The 16,151-nt window shown below is 36.1% G+C and overlaps 3 protein-coding genes across 6 annotated transcripts; 1 reads left to right on the top strand and 2 right to left on the bottom strand.

Moving 5' to 3' along the window:
* Positions 1 to 348: 348 nt before the first annotated feature.
* On the bottom strand, positions 349 to 3,460 carry LOC107610014 (uncharacterized). Of its 2 annotated transcripts, none has more exons than XM_016312083.3 (9): positions 3,246 to 3,460; positions 2,420 to 2,582; positions 2,149 to 2,240; positions 1,927 to 2,065; positions 1,752 to 1,826; positions 1,351 to 1,472; positions 1,198 to 1,273; positions 815 to 874; positions 349 to 618 (listed from the first exon to the last, which is right to left on the bottom strand). In XM_016312083.3, the coding sequence occupies exons 2-9, from the start codon at positions 2,567 to 2,569 to the stop codon at positions 475 to 477; spliced, it is 858 nt and encodes a 285-aa protein (XP_016167569.1). In that variant the 5' UTR covers positions 2,570 to 2,582; positions 3,246 to 3,460; the 3' UTR covers positions 349 to 474. The 2 variants fall into 2 exon arrangements, with proteins under 2 accessions (XP_016167569.1, XP_088349616.1); XM_088493490.1 differs by lacking the exon at positions 3,246 to 3,460 and adding an exon at positions 2,928 to 2,999 and having other exon boundaries at positions 2,420 to 2,821.
* A 1,285-nt stretch (positions 3,461 to 4,745) lies between these two features.
* Positions 4,746 to 7,364, bottom strand: LOC107609325 (CBS domain-containing protein CBSX3, mitochondrial). Of its 3 annotated transcripts, XM_016311239.3 has the most exons (7): positions 6,929 to 7,157; positions 6,720 to 6,766; positions 5,705 to 5,971; positions 5,537 to 5,618; positions 5,378 to 5,451; positions 5,193 to 5,253; positions 4,746 to 5,112 (listed from the first exon to the last, which is right to left on the bottom strand). In XM_016311239.3, the coding sequence occupies exons 3-7, from the start codon at positions 5,960 to 5,962 to the stop codon at positions 4,967 to 4,969; spliced, it is 621 nt and encodes a 206-aa protein (XP_016166725.1). In that variant the 5' UTR covers positions 5,963 to 5,971; positions 6,720 to 6,766; positions 6,929 to 7,157; the 3' UTR covers positions 4,746 to 4,966. The 3 variants fall into 3 exon arrangements, with proteins under 3 accessions (XP_016166725.1, XP_016166726.1, XP_088348995.1); XM_016311240.3 differs by lacking the exon at positions 6,720 to 6,766 and having other exon boundaries at positions 6,929 to 7,364; XM_088492869.1 differs by lacking the exon at positions 6,929 to 7,157 and having other exon boundaries at positions 6,720 to 6,859.
* Positions 7,365 to 8,930: 1,566 nt separating this feature from the next.
* Positions 8,931 to 9,712, top strand: LOC107606827 (uncharacterized). The gene is made up of 2 exons (XM_016308841.1): positions 8,931 to 9,311; positions 9,353 to 9,712. Exons 1-2 carry the CDS (start codon positions 8,931 to 8,933, stop codon positions 9,710 to 9,712), a joined length of 741 nt encoding a protein of 246 aa, XP_016164327.1.
* Positions 9,713 to 16,151: the final 6,439 nt, after the last annotated feature.

The following is a 16,151-nucleotide window of genomic DNA, read 5'->3' as shown; positions in this document are numbered from 1 at the left end:
AAAATCATAAATTTACCAGTAATTATTCCTTTATTTTAATATTTTATCAATTTTTTTATTTTAATTTTTTTCATACTAAAATCTAAGTAAAGATGTAAACAAAGATACCAAAAAAAAAAAAAAAGAAACTCTTAATTGAAATCAACTATGACTTAATACAGGAAATTAAGTATATTATTTAGAAGCCAATTCTATGGTATCTATGATTTGTTACCTAAATTTTACTTAACTTATCTTTTATAGTAAGTTTTGATTTTTTTAAAATTATTTATTTTTATATCGTTCAAATTTAAATATTAATTTTTAACTTTTTTAATAAGTAGACACTACTTTTTATACACTGTAGCATTCACCTCATTCAGATTAGAAACTATCATTAAGAATATAACTCATTTGAGTGAATCAAATGTCTATACATTTGTGGCAAGCTAAGTAGTATCAATGGTTTATGAATATTTATAGCAGTAAGATGATCTAGGCCCTCTTTGTGTGTTTTGCTTTTGTAATAGTTTTGACCATACCCTTGGCAATCTTCCAAAACCAAAATATGTTCATCATTGTCAGCACAGATGGCACCACAAACATAAAGTAATAGCACAAAGCATTTACCTCCTTCACCTGAAATTATAAATTAAAAAAAAATTGAAGCACAAAACATTTATTTATATCATCAATTTTACTTTTTTATTTTACAAAATATAAAGAAATTAGGCACTGAAAAATAAAAATAGGAGCCAAACAGACCCTAATGAATTCTCGCAATATGAGAAGATTGAAACAAATGTAACAAAGAAATCAGAGGGCAAATGCTAACCTCATCAAAATGGATCCACATATGGTAAAAGAAGAACATAAACAGAAAAATCCTAGCAACCTGCCACAAAGTTGATTAATAATTAACCACCCCAAGTCACCAAACACATTCAAATTAGTGAAAATTAAGAAGTTTCATGTACATAACAATTGTGAGACACTGTGGCGACCACATAGAACTATACCTATCCAATGTTGAATAAGAATATGTTGCCACAATATCCCACAAAAATTATGTACAAATAACATATCTCAAGTAAAAAATACATTAAAAAAGCACTAAAATTAAACTAATGCATGGCAGAGTCAACTAGACAACCTTTCATACACAGTATTTAAAGGTGGCAGAATTAGAGTTAAAGTCAAGGGTATAATGGACATTACCAGCCACCCAAGGAACAATGCAATGCCATTCACAATATAAAGTTTGGAGCTCTTAAGACCACCAACATCCAAGTACCTATATATGTAATTAATGCAATTAGTAATATTGACAAAGTATGAGAAATTAAATGGATTTCTGAATAACAGATTTACCATCTTAGGTTTATAGATGGAGTGGTGCTCTCAGAAAAAAGAACCATTAGTATGTAGACTTGAACTTGACCACTTAGCAGAGATATTAAAATTGAAAGCATGGATATCCCATGGTGTAGAACCTAAATGTAAATGAATGAAGATGGTTAGCCATTAAAAATAAGGGTAAGCAATGGTGAATTCATCCTTCACTATTTGAAAATAGGATGACAGATTAGTCCTTTCGTATAAAATTCGTCATTTGATTAACAAAAATACTATTTGCATACCAAAAATCAGCCACCAAATCAGCTATCACGTATTTAAATGTGTTGTATCATATGTTTCTATGCATCATATCATGTATTAACATAACAATAACTAGCATTTTGCAGGCTTGTATCTTTGAAGTTTCAACTTACATATTCCAGACCCCCTAATGCTGGAAAATGCCAAAGAATCATCACCAGATCTGTTACAAAATAACCAAGAGAAATCTGTACAAACATAAAAAGGAACAAATAAGCCAACTGCCATAAATATCAATATATCTGCCAAAAATATTGATATGAGACCAAAATCAAATTTTGCTTATACCCCCAATGCTGTATTTGTAAGAGTTGATGACCTATTAATAATTAGGTCTTCATGTGAACCATCCTTGAAAATGTCTGATATGATAAGGAAGTAAAAAGAAGCAAATGATACAAAAAGAGCATGGAATGTAGAGATTCCCCTGCATTAAAAAAAACTGTAAATAATTTATATAAATAATTATAATTTCAAACACGAATAATAATTATGAGCAAGGCATTTCACCTGTTATTCCATTCGATTTTCTGTATAGTGCTCAATTTGCCATATGCCTTATTGAACAATAGAGAACTCAAAACAGCACTTGATCTATACACCTTCAAGAACCAAGAGAAAGGATCAAGCTTCAGAATTTCTTACAAGAATTTCTAAAAGTTATGTCCTTAGATATGCAAATATTGTTTATGATAGGACACTATGGCGTCGTTTGAGAGATAAATAATAATTTTCAAATTTCAAAGGACGAATTTGTCCTATGTCGGCTCGGTGTACTTACAAGAAGACATAAGATGATGCCGGCGAAAACAGACGCCAGACACATGATTTCTTTGCTGGGACTAGCAACAATATCATGATCATAAGAGAAAACAGAACCAAAATAAGAAGTGAATTTCATTAAGCTCCCCCCTTGTTGAAATTTGCTCATATGAGAAAACAAACTGCATCAAAGACACAATAAGCACATGGTTCACAGTTGTCTCAGCACAATGTATATGAAAGCTAGAAAATCCTTCATTTGAATAATGCAAGTGGACTTTCCTTTTTCAACAAAAAGAACTACATATAAAAATTCAATTGATTCTTCCATATTCCGTAGTAAAGAAGCTAGCAATTCTTTTGCTTCTTTAGTCATACACACGTGTGTATATATATTCTGTCAACTCTTGAAGCCCGTCTTCTGTGACTTTGACAACCATGGTTAGCACTAACGTTTATGGCAACACATAAAGCATGACCCAGATGACAAAATTTCTTGGAAATTAAATTAGAAACTACTCATATACTTTTCAATGGTACTGATCCTTCGCAAATAAAAACTTTAGTTTGATGCTGCCTACACAAAAGTGGGATTCAAACTTCAATACTTACTTAAGCGGACAAGTAAGCTAATCATTCAACAATCCAAGTTGGTTATATATATATATATATATATATTGATTAAGTAGTATAGTAATCTGAACATAGCCATGAACAAGAAAAAAAACCATGAAAAGGAGTAGAAAATGGTCAAAACTCGAAAAGGGAAAAAGGGCATCTTCACATGTAAAGACAGAATACAAGTCATACAACAAAAAGTGAGCACGGATTATATTTTTTCATACCAAGAAGCACTGCAAAGAAAGACTCTTTGTTCTTCAATCACAGAAACACCAAGTGCAGAGAGAAGGAGGAGGAGTGGTGGTGAAGAAGCAGTTGAAAGCAGAAAACATGTTGAGGAGAAAAACCAAGATGCAGAATCTCATGTTCACTCAGTTGTGTCTTGTGTCTGTAGTTAACTAGCCTGTTCTGCAAGTCACCATCTCAATCTTACTTTTCTAATGATAAATGATAAAAAAAAAATGTTAAAGCGAACAAGATATCTTTTTAACCAAGTCTATTTACTTTTTTTTAAACTTGTTTTTTTCTTTTTTTTTTTATTAAAATTTTTTATTCTTAATTTTTAAATTAATAAATTAATTAAATTAAATTAAATTAAATTATCAGAATGACTTGGTTTTGTATATGGTGGATAAAAATATCACAAAATTGCTTCGAAGTTTCTACGTGTACTGCTTCTAGAATTCTTTATATGACTTTATTATTACCCCAAAACTTGTACGTTACAAAGACGATACTTATACCTATATTTGGCATTTGAACCCACCAAAAGTCTATGTTTTAGACTTTTAGGTAACTTTAATTAATTTTTCTCCTCTTATTTTAAAGAGCTAGCCTTATATGTAAGTGGTCATTTTATTAGGACTATTATTAAATTAAAATAATATTTTTTTATTATTAAATAATATTTTTTAAAAGATATTGTTTAAAAAAGTATTATTAAAATATAAAAAAATATTACTTTAATTTTAATAACACTGACATAATCATCATAGTCACTATAATATAATCATACTAAAATCTACCACATACATATATATATATATATATATATATATATATATATATATATATATATATATATATATATATATATATATATTGATTTGGTCCATTTCTCATATTTTAATCTCTCTTATTTGATTTTCCTGTAAATTTTTTAAATTTAAATTCAAGTCAATTGATTGTGAGATAAAAAATATTATTTTAATTAAAATTATTATTTTAATTAATCTCATATTATTTATATTATATGTTAATTATTTTAAACTCTAACATAAATAAAAAAAAAGTAGATTAATAAAAATTTTATTGGTAATTATGTAAAAAAATAACATCGTTCCCTATTTTGTTAATGGGTAACTTATATTTTCTTAGAAAAACTTGTTTTAAAAATTTCAATAAATTTTGATAAAATAAAACAACTATTATTATTATTATTATATGTCAAATCATTTTAATAACCAAATTTAATCAAGTTAGTCCAATACCTTAAGGATTGATAACAAAAAAGTTCTAGTTAAAGAAAGAGACATAAAAAAAAGAAAAAAACTTAATTAGATTTAATTACAAAAATAATTTGTTTATCTAACCTATCTCATTTAAAGAGTGGTCAGCTCTGCTTCTTAGTTTCTTTAGTGTGACATACCCTAAAAAAAGAGAGGGAAAAAAAAAGAGAAGGGGGGGGGGGGTGTTTCTAAACTAGTGAAACAAGCTTCAGAAGAGAACGGAATTCCATACTGCATTCATATGCAGTAGTCATTATTAACATGAAAATTCAAGTTATATCCATAAAACAGAAGGGAAGTTCAAGATTAAAGAAGCAAACAAAGATGACTCTCTATAGCCTAAAACATTACATATCTACAAGCACTCAAGCAACCTCAACCTTATTACATAATCCAAGTCAACTTGAATGCCTTCAAACCATTTTCATCATCATCATCTAATAACCTCCTTGTATATAAGCGTTTAAGCGATCAAGCTCTTGCCGATGCTCGCTCACCACGGCGCGAACCACGTCACCGATGGACACCATGCCTATCATCCCACTATCATCATTAATGACAGGAATGTGTCTGATTCTGTTATCTGAAAAAATTAAAATAAAATAAACATAAGCTAGTAGCTTATATTTGTTCATGTTAATTACCAAGAAGCACATAGCATACCTGTCATCAGTTGCATCGCTCGCAGAACTCTTGTATCGGGTGTGACCGTGATAAGTTTGTTCTGCAGAAACCGTAATGATTCTTAATATCATCAATGGTAGCTGAATCAACAAACAATAATATATACTACCAAGTTTTCAATGGGTTGATTGTATTGTACGGAAATTAAGAACAACAGTTTATACCTCTTCAGTCATAATATCCCCAACCTTGGTGGACTTGGATGATCTTCCCTGAACAATGATCTTCCTGAGGTAATCTGGATGGCAACAAGATGATTGGACTATCCATGAATATATTGATACAAATTGACACCAAATCATATTCTATCAAAGCACATGTACCTCTTTCTGTTATAATTCCAGCAATTGATTTCTGCTCACCAGGTTTCACCACAACCAAAGCTCCAACATTGTTTTGTGTCATCTGTATACCGGTATAGCGAAATACATCAATTCTGTGTAAACATCTATACATCCTTTGAAAAAGAAAACAATATCAAGCATGTATACCGATTTAACAGCATCATAAACGGTGTCTTCTGTGGTGCACCAAAGCCAGGATCCATCTGCACTTTTTCCTTTCCCTTTCAAGATGTCTGCAACTGTGGTGCTCTCGAAACCCTGCTCTTCCATCCGAGAAGGCGCGCCGGACTCAGACCGTGAAAAGCCAACTGGCTGCAGTAGGGGACTTGCCATGCGGATTCTTTGCAAAACAGCATTTTTTACTACACTTCCTTGTGATAAGAACACTCGCAATCCTCCTTGCATTTTAAGAGTCTAGTAACCAAATAACAACTCTTAGATTCTCAAGCTTACACTGCAATTAGCTTAAGCCTATAGAAGCACATATGAATGGAACAAAACTACATAGCTATAAGATCTACAAAGAATTATACACATATCACAAGAAACAAAGTATACATGCATATAAGTCAATCCACTAAAAGCAAAATTCAGATGTGGTTTTGATGAGAAATCTATTACCCAAAACCTATGGATAATTCAATTTTTCCAAGTAGTCCACACCACAATTAGTGTTATATCAGTTGTATCCTATGCAGAACTGTATCAAATTTATAAATGTTTCCAGATTGAAGGCTTAAAGAATCAGGGTGTTAAGTTAACAAACTCTTAACTTACTAGAAAGTTCTTGAGTATCCAAATTTAGGTCCCCAAATCAAGTTTATGAGTTGAGTTTGACGATTCGAGTTTAGCTAAGCTCCATGAATTTAGATGAACTCTCGAGTTTGACTCGAAACTCAAGACTGAGTATATGCTCATAGATACAGTAAACAAAATTTCATACATAATTTCTTAACATATTACAGTAAGAAAGACTCAAATTTTATATATAACTTCAGTGGGAAGGGAAAGAAAGAAAGAGAGAGAAAAAAATCAATCTCAAACTTGAAAAATGAAGTATGAAACAGAACAGAACACCACTTCCAAATCAGAAGCATCAGATGCAGAAAAATTACAAAAGTAAATTCAAGGGGGAAAAAAAAGGGAAAAAGGAGCCATTCACCTTCTCCTCTTCTAAACCATAGATTCAGTATGGTCTAAAAAGCTATTCTGCAATAAGAGATTATGTGTAAGAACTAAAAAGCTAGCTACTCAGATCCTTCATCTGCCAAAATTGTTGTATATATTTATATACCAAGAAAAAAAAATCATGGGAATTTTGAAAGAAAGAGAAAGAAACTATGCATATAACTTTCAGACATGAAGGCCTACCAGAGAGAGTGATGAGAGTTCAGTTGAGAGAAAAATAGATAGCAATAGCACTTGGGTGAAGTTGAGTTGTGTTGTGTTGTGACCCTTTTAGACACTTCATAAAACTTGGTTTCTGAAATCACACCGTGTGTGTGTGGTGGGGACCTCTACCTATATAGTTTAAGCTTTAAGGATTATGACATTATCCACTTCACCTTCTTTTGTTGCTGATTGTTGATGATGTTGCAATTTGCAACTTGCTCAGTGATTCTGATAGCTTCATCTTATCTTATTCTTGTGCTTCCTCAACTTTCGTAAATAAATAAATAATTAAAGAAAAATTCAAGGAATCTTTTATTTTTGAGTTCATAACTCTTTTTCTTTTTCTTTCTTTATTTATTTTTTGTGTTCACTGAAAACAAGGGGCTAACGCCCAAGGAAAAAACAAAATAGACGCAATTATTATCATCAAATACGGTGCATTTATATGTTATTTGAAGGTGACATGATTTCTTGGAATCCCAGCTTCATCTGCATTATCATAGATGAATCACGTTCTAATCATACTTTATTTCATTTCTAAGGTTCATAGAATGTGTCTGATTAGCAAATACTAGTTTAGCTTCTCAAATATTGACTACGACTTTAATTTTTTTTTTTGGTCAGGTAATTAATTTTCTTTAATTAACAGTTTTTAATTTTTTTTCCAATTGTAAATTCAAGTTTTGGTTATTATAAACAAATTTTGATATAGACTAAACTTTTTGTGGTATGACAGCGATTGAGTTGGTAAAGGCTTTTTTTTTCCTTAAGATGTTTGTATTTTTAAAATTATAAACACTTAATTTTAGGTTTGGTAAATAAAAAATAATTTATATTTATATTTATAAAGTTAAAAAGTTAGAAGTATTTTTTAAAATTAATTTATATTTATTAAAATAAAAAAATCTAATATAATTTTTTAAAATTGTAAAGCAGTCTTACTAAACAAATTATTGTTGTTTATACTTTAATTTTTTTTTTTGTGGTTTTTCACGATATCTCTAATTCGACATGTCAATGACTAACCCATCGCGGATTAGAGCTCCATTTAACGGTTTGTTAGCTAATCAGTTGCTTCATGCATAAAACGATATTCGAAATTCTGATACTTATTTAAATGGACTAATGAGCTAATTGTTAGACCAACTGAAGTTTGTTCATTTTTTATTTAATTTATCAAATATAGATACTACACTTTTTTTTTTTACTTGGTATGGGCCGGACACTGACCCACAGCATAAGAAAGCAAAACGCTAATAAACCAAAACACACTAATCATACAATTCAAACAGCAACTCAACTACCTCTTAACTCTCTTGCACCTAACTATAAGTTCCCATAAAAAAGTTTGAGAAAGAAGTGAATCTGCGATCAAATGTTACTAGTTGACTTATCTTATTAGGGTTGAACGAGGGAGATTCTACTGCTCTGGAGACTCGGGTCTTGACAATTTCAGGCTTTTGCCCGATCTAAAACACAATGCCTTGATCCATGTGACTTGTTTTTCTTCTTTTTCTAGACCTTGCTCCTAAGTACTACTGCTGAAGAATGTCAGTGGTATCAATGACTACTGTTAAAAATTTAGGCGATAAAAATCGATGCGAAAGTAGAAGCGTAATAAAATGAACAAAATTACATAAGAAAAATTTACGTGATTTGGCTTAAAATCTACGTTCATAGATAACGCAATAACCAAATATTTAACTAAGCAATACTCTAACAAACCCATATTTCAAATATCTGTTTTATATGATGAAGAGGTGGATATTATGACGATCTTACAAGAGCAGAATGAAGAATTAGCGGTGAAGAGAAAGATGGCAAAACAAAAAGAAAAGGCACGAAGAAGTCGGCCAAAGAATCTCAATAAGGTTAGTAAAAATGTTGTTAAATGATTTTTAGCTGTTGGAATATTCGGGGGTTGAGGGGAGATGGCAAATTGAGTATGATAAAATTTTTGAAGAACTGTTATAAGCTAAATATGTTAGGTTTGGTTGAAACTAAGAGGCAGGTTTTTACTAAATTTGATGTTGCAAGAATCTGGGGTTATAGTTCTGTGGGATGGGAGTATGTGGAGTCGGCAGGGGCCTCGGTGTTCAAAGCCAACAACTGTTATAAAGGGGAGAGATGGTTGTGCGTTGAGGGAGTGATGATGAAGAACAATTTTAATTGTGCTTTTTGTTTGGTGTATGGGGCGCATGAGAGGGACGCGAAACGAGTTGTATGGGAGGAGTTGAGTTATGTTGCGAGTCTGTGTCATGTGCCTTTCTGCTTCTTCGGGGACTTCAATGAGATTCTACATATCGAAGAGCGCAAAGGAGCTAGTAGTTTACCGATGTCAGCAGAAGAGTTTAGAGATTGGGTACATGATATGCAGTTGGTGGACTTGCAACTGAATGATAGGAAGTTCACTTGGTTCAGGGGTCGGTCTGCAGTCAGATTGATAGGGTCTTGGTTAATATCGAGTGGGTTGAGGAATTGCCTGATGTTCGACTAAAAGGTGGGCCTAGAGGGTTGTCTGACCACTGTCCGTTGATTGTGGAGGATAAGAGAATTGATGCTGGACCCCGACCTTTCAGAAGTCTGGATTCCTGGTTTACGCATGAGGGTTTCCTGAGCATGGTTAAAAGTGAATGGAGAAATTTGGGAGATGCTCAGTTCACTAGTAAGTTGAAGGCTTTGACGGGTCCTCTACGATTATGGCACAAGAAAAATTTCGGGGACATGGATAAGAGACTGAAGACGTTAGAGGAGGAGATTTAGAAACTGGATGATATGGTTAGTGAAGGAATCTATGATGGTACGACAGAGGCTAGAAGGAAGGCGTTGATGAGCTAGGAAGGAGCTACACTGGAAGCAGATGTCCAGGTCTCAGCATAGTAAGTACATGGATAAGAATACTAGATACTTCCATAACATTGCCTCGGCTAGAAGACGGAATAACAGGATTGATGCTCTGATGATTCATGGACGGCTAGTGCGGAATCAAACAAGAATAAAGGTTGCAATTAGAGGGTTTTATAAGGAACTGTATCGGCAGGAATCTCTTCCGAGGATTGGCTTTCAGGATGGGTTGGTAAGACAGATTGATGAAGCAGAGGCTGTAGCTTTGGAGGTGATGCCGTCTGTGGAGGAAATTAGGGAGGCAGTGTGGGATTGTGAATCCTCTAAAGCCCCGGGTAGTGATGGGTACTATCTGAACTTTATCAAACGGTGCTGGGAGGATATTGGCCATGAGTTCACTGTAGCGGTGATGAATTTCTTCCAAAGGGCTAAGTTACCAAACGATGTAAATGTCACGTGGGTGACGTTAGCTCCAAAGTTTGTGGGTGCTAAAGAGATCAAGGACTTCAGACCGATTAGTATGGTGGGATGTGTGTATAAGGTGATCTCCAAGGTCTTAGTGAGGAGAATGAGAACAATCATGCCAGAGTTGGTAGGCGAGACACAGAGTGCTTTTGTTAAGGGTAGGAAGATACATGACGGCGCCCTCATTGCCTGTGAGACAGTTCAATGGCTTAAGTCCAGGAGAAAGAAGGCGGCAATCATAAAACTAGACTTTCAGAAATCCTACGATAGAGTTAGATGGAGCTTTGTGGACATTGTGCTTCAGAAGATGGATTTCGGTCAAAGGTGGAGGAATTGGGTGAAAGAGTGTGTCAGTACGGCCTCTATGTCGGTCCTGGTGAATGGCTCACCTACCAAGGCGTTTAATATGGAGAGGGGATTAAGACAAGGGGATCCACTTTCTCCTCTGCTGTTTGTGCTCGTGGTTGATGTATTGCATAGAATGGTGGGGGAAGCTGTAAGAAATGGGCGCATTGCTCCGTTGCTGGTCGGGAGAGATCATATTGAATTGTCTCATCTCCAGTTTGTAGATGATACTATCTTGTTTTGCCCTCCAGAGACAGAAATAATTACGAACTACAAGAGGCTGCTGCGCTGCTTTGAGTTGATGTCTGGGCTGAGCATCAATTTTGATAAGTCAAATTTGATCACAGTCAATTGTGAGCAAGAGTGGGTGGAGCAGGTGTGTGGTCTTCTGGGGTGTAAATAAGCAGCACTACCTATTAGATACCTCGGTATCTCTCTAGGAGCGAATCCTCGGTTGGTGAAGACTTGGAAGCCGATCATAGACAAGGTGGAAGAGAAGCTCAGCTTGTGGAAAGCAAAGGTTTTAAACAAATCAGGTAAGCTTGTTCTCATCAAATCAGTCTTGAATAGCTTACCGATTTATTATCTTAGTCTGTACAAGATGCCAAAGGCGGTTGCTAACAAGCTAATTGCACTTCAGAGAAGTTTTTTGTGGTGCAAGGAGGATGGCACCTGTGGTATGCCCCTAGTGAAGTGGGAAGTGGTTCAGGCTCCAAAAAAGGTTGGAGGATTGGGGGTGGGAGATGCGGTACTAAGAAACACAGTGCTGTTGTTCAAATGGTGGTGGTGTTTCTCAAAGGAGGAGTGCCCGCTGCTGTGGAAGAAGGTTGTGTGTTCGTGTAATAATCTGATTCCTAATGTTATGCTATCTAGTCAGACTCTTCCTGTGAAGGGGGCCCATGGAAAGACATATGTCAGTTGAATATAGCAGAACAACAGGTTAAAGAAAAACTTATTGGTGGCCTGGCGATGGAAGTAGGGAATGGAAGAAGGACGCAGTTTTGGGAAGATAATTGGGTGCAAGGTGGTCCTTTGAAAGCCAGCTTTCCAAGGCTCTTCTCTATTTCAAACCAACAAGGATCAGTGATTGGGGATTGTAGGTTTTGGGATAGGATAGAGTGGATTTAGAATTTTCATTGGAGGAAAGAGTTGTTCCAATGGGAGTTGGAATTGGTTCATCCACTTCATGAGAGGCTAAGGCCAGTGAAACTATCAACTGATAGAGAGGATAATATTGTGTGGAAATATGATAATAAAGGTATTTTTTTCTACTAATTCTTTCTTGCAGGTGTTGCAATCGGAGACTATCTCGGAAGAGATTACAAGCTACAGTTTCACTAGATCAATTTTGGGAGGGTTGGTACCTTCGAGAATTGAGCTTTTTTGCTGGTTCGTTCTAATTGGCAGGGTAAATACTAAAGAAAGGTTGAGTAGACTAGGCGTGCTTCATCAGAATGATAGTTTATGTGCCTTGTGTAAAAAGGAAATAGAATATGTTCATCATTTGTTTCTTCTATGTGAGTTTACGTGGCAGGTGTGGTGCGCTTGGCTCAGACGATTAGATAGACCGTGGGTGGTCTCAGGAACAATGAAAGGACTGTATGAGAGTTGGATTGGCATACATAAAAGAAAGAAGGAGGAGCGATTGTTATTGGTTGGTTTTTTTTCAGTGATTTGGAACATTTGGATGGAGAGAAATGACAGAATCTTCAACATAAGAGAAGCAAGTGTTGAGGACATACAGGGAGAGACATTTTTGAGCTACAAAGAGTGATCTGGTATTGATCCTTTTGGTTGTTCATGGCTATGCCGGAGATGACCGGTGTCCCTCCATTTGGATTTTATTTTTGTTTTATTTATATTTTCTTGCTGCTCCACTACAATGTGTTGAGCTTTCTTTGTTTAAAAAAAAAAGTATTAAACTAATTAGTGTATACAAATTCCACCCTAACAAATAAAACCAACAGTCTCACTTACCATTAATAATTATATCACCAAATTCACTAATAGCTATAAGTTAAACAACTTTAGGTGTTGATAAATTAAACAAATAAAAAAAAATACAAAGCCAACCTAACAAATCTCCACTTGGTTTTATGTTTTTCTTTTTTTTTTCAAATTAGAGTAATAAAAATAATAATACTAAAATAAAAGAACAAATTAAAGTAAACAAGTGAGGTGAGATAACCTTAATCAAGAATCACAACGCATCAACAAAAAAAAATGATATTAGAGAACATCTTCATCATATTCGACAATATTTGTTATTGCATTTGACTCTTCATCCTTCTTACTTTTGAGTTATGGACAATCTGATTTTCAATGTTTTTCTTTGTGGCAATACCTACATCTACATTCGTTATAATTTTTAGATTTTCGATTACCTAGAACCATCAAAATATTGGTAACATCAATATGATTTTCATTATCATGCCTCATCCTTTTGTGACTTAAAAGTGAGAATTTAACCTCATCAATGTTTAAACTTTCACATCTATAGATAAATATTTCACAAAAATGCTTATACAAATTAGATAATGAACAAAGTAACATCATAACTTGTTGTTCTCTAAATGAAGTCTCAACCATATTTTTTAACTCTATAACGAGCGATGTGAACTCAACAATATGAAATTCTACAGATATTCCTTCTGCCATATGAAGTGTAAACAAACATTGCAAGACACTAATATCATTAGCCACGGTTTTTGTCATATATAGTTGTTCATACCCTGGATCAAGCTGTCCGACCCGGGATGTTTAGCGACAAGGCGACCGACCTCTTCAGGTCAGACTATTCGACCTCTTCTCAAAGAGCTAGGCCAAATTGCCAGAAAAGCCCAATAAAGGCCCAGATAGAGGAACACAACCCAAATCCAAAGGCAGCCCAAGCCTACAGAGATAAGGGCAGTTCCCTTGAAGATAAGATGACTTCACTCAAAGATAAGATAAGATAACTATCTTATCCCTAGAAAGGTCATCTCCTACTATTATAAATACACTGGAGCACCCAGGTATAACTCATACTCTGATTCTACTAAAAACCTGCTTAATACCCTTGCTAACTTAAGCATCGGAGTCCCTTGCAGGTACCCCCACCTTCCGGTGACGAAGGATCAGCACCACCACCAAGTCCAACAAGTCGGACACGGCAGCTCCGGCCGCCGCCCACCGGCCGGACATGTCATCTCCGACCAGTACAGAAGATCTAGTCCGAGATCGACCTACAGTTTCAGGTAACCCTCGGAACATTGGCGCCGTTGCCGGGGATCCTGGAAGTCATCCCATCATCATGGCGGACAACCTTGACAACGACCACAACTCTGATTTGGAGAATAGAACGCCACATAAGAACGCGGAGGTCATACTAGACGATACTTCTCAACCTAACAAAGACAAGAATCCACCAAAGATGGGATCCATGGAGGCATTTCAAGACCACCTAAAACAACTCGAAAAGGAGGTGGAGCATCAACGAGAAGCTGAGAAAGATCTAAGAAGGGAAGTTAGGCGACGCCGCGAGTTAGAAGACAAGCTCCTAAAACTCGAAGCATATCTCAAGGCCAAAACTACTAGATCCGGTCACGAAGATAGCTCCCGAAAGGACTAAGACCCATTCACCAAAGAGATCATAAGGACTAAAATCCCAAAAGACTTCAAACTTCCCGACATGACTTTATACGATGGCACAGCAGATCCCAGCCATCATCTCAGTAATTTCAGAAGTAGAATGTACCTCACTGACGCCTCAGATGCAGTCCGCTGCAAAGCCTTCCCGACTACTTTTACAAAGACATCAATTAAATGGTTCGACAATCTGTCCCCTAGGTCTATCTCAAGATTCGACGACTTAGCCAAGAAGTTTCTGGCCAGATTCTCCATCCAAAAAGACAAAATTAAGCAAGCCCCAAGTCTATTAGGAATCAAGCAAGGAGATCAGAAAAGTCTCCGCAGCTACGTGGAAAGATTCAACAAAGCATGTCTAGACATACAAAGTCTACCAATAGAGGCCGCCATTATGGGTCTCATCAATGGCTTGCGAGAGGGACCTTTTAGCCACTCTATATCAAAAAAATATCCCACATCTCTAAACGAAGTGCAAGAACGAGCAGAGAAGTACATCAACATGGAGGAAATCTCTCGATTAGGAGAGACCTCAAAATATGGATCCTCCTACTCCTCCCGAGATAAGGATAAAGTGTCCAAGAAAAAAGAAGATCAGCATGGAGAAAAAATCAAGAAATACCACAATTACACCCCTCTTCGGGTATCTCTTGTAGATGTCTACCGAGAAGTATGCCATACTGAAAAGATACCCCTAGCTCGACCACTCAAAAGCAAAAAAGGAGGAGGAAATCGGGCCGAATATTGTGAATACCATTAAATCTATGGGCATTCCACCAACGAATGCTTCGACTTAAAAAATGTCATAGAAAAACTGGTAAGAGAGGAAAAGTTAGATCGGTACTTAGTCAGCCGAGCAGACGAGCCCAGAAAAAGAAGAAGGGACAAAGATGTCGGACGGACTGAATGACCACCTCGTACACCAGAGAGACACGTCCACATGATATACGGAGGATTTGCGGGAGGAGGGATCTCCAAATCATCTCGTAAAAGACATCTTAAAGATGTATATCATGTCGAGGGAAGAGAGGAAGCACCCGACATCCCCACAATCACTTTTACTAAAGAGGACGTAGCTGGCATCATTTCGGGACATGACGATCCCATGGTCATCACTATCATATTGGCCAACACAAATCTCCACCGCACATTGGTAGACCAAGGAAGCTCGGCCGACATCTTGTTCAAAACTACCTTCGACAAACTTGGCCTGGAAGGAAAAGAACTCATAGCATATCCGAACAGCCTGTTCGGGCTGGGAGACACTCCAATCCAACCACTTGGGTACATCTCACTACACACGACCTTTGGAAAAGGAAACTAGTCAAAGACACTCAATATAGACTATATCGTGGTTGACGTGAGTTCAGCCTAAAATGCCCTAATAGGTTGGACAACATTAAATCAACTAGGCGCAGTAGTCTCGACTCCACACCTGTGCATGAAGTTCCCAACCACAGAAGGAATAGCTACAATAAAAGCATACCAGAAGACGGCACGCCGCTGTTATAACGAAAGTCTAAACCTCAGAGGCAGAGGAGAAGAATTCCACACTATCGAACTCGGTGGAGTTCAAGGGCGGGAAGAACTCCGTCCACAACCCGAAGGCGAAGTAGAAAAAGTCCAGATCGGAGATGTCCCAGACAAAACAACCAATATTGGCACAATCCTAAAAGGAGACATAAAAGAGTCGCTCATACAATTTTTAAGAGACAATGTCGACCTCTTTGCATGGAAAGCCACAGACATGCCGGGCATAGACCCAAAGTTAATGTGCCACAAGCTGGCAGTTTACCCAGGATCTCGGCCAGTACAGCAGAGACGCAGAAAGCTCGGACCAGAACGATCTCAAGCTGTGGAAGAGCAAGTACAAGCTTTACTAGAGGCAGGATTCATAAGAGAAGTCAAGTACCCACTATGGCTA

This window comes from Arachis ipaensis, chromosome B7 (assembly GCF_059453495.1).
Source record: "Arachis ipaensis isolate K30076 ecotype BB chromosome B7, ASM5945349v1, whole genome shotgun sequence".
Taxonomy (NCBI): Eukaryota; Viridiplantae; Streptophyta; class Magnoliopsida; order Fabales; family Fabaceae; genus Arachis; species Arachis ipaensis.
The sequence above is the reverse complement of the archived record's forward strand: the minus strand, read 5'-3'. Positions and strand labels throughout refer to the sequence as shown.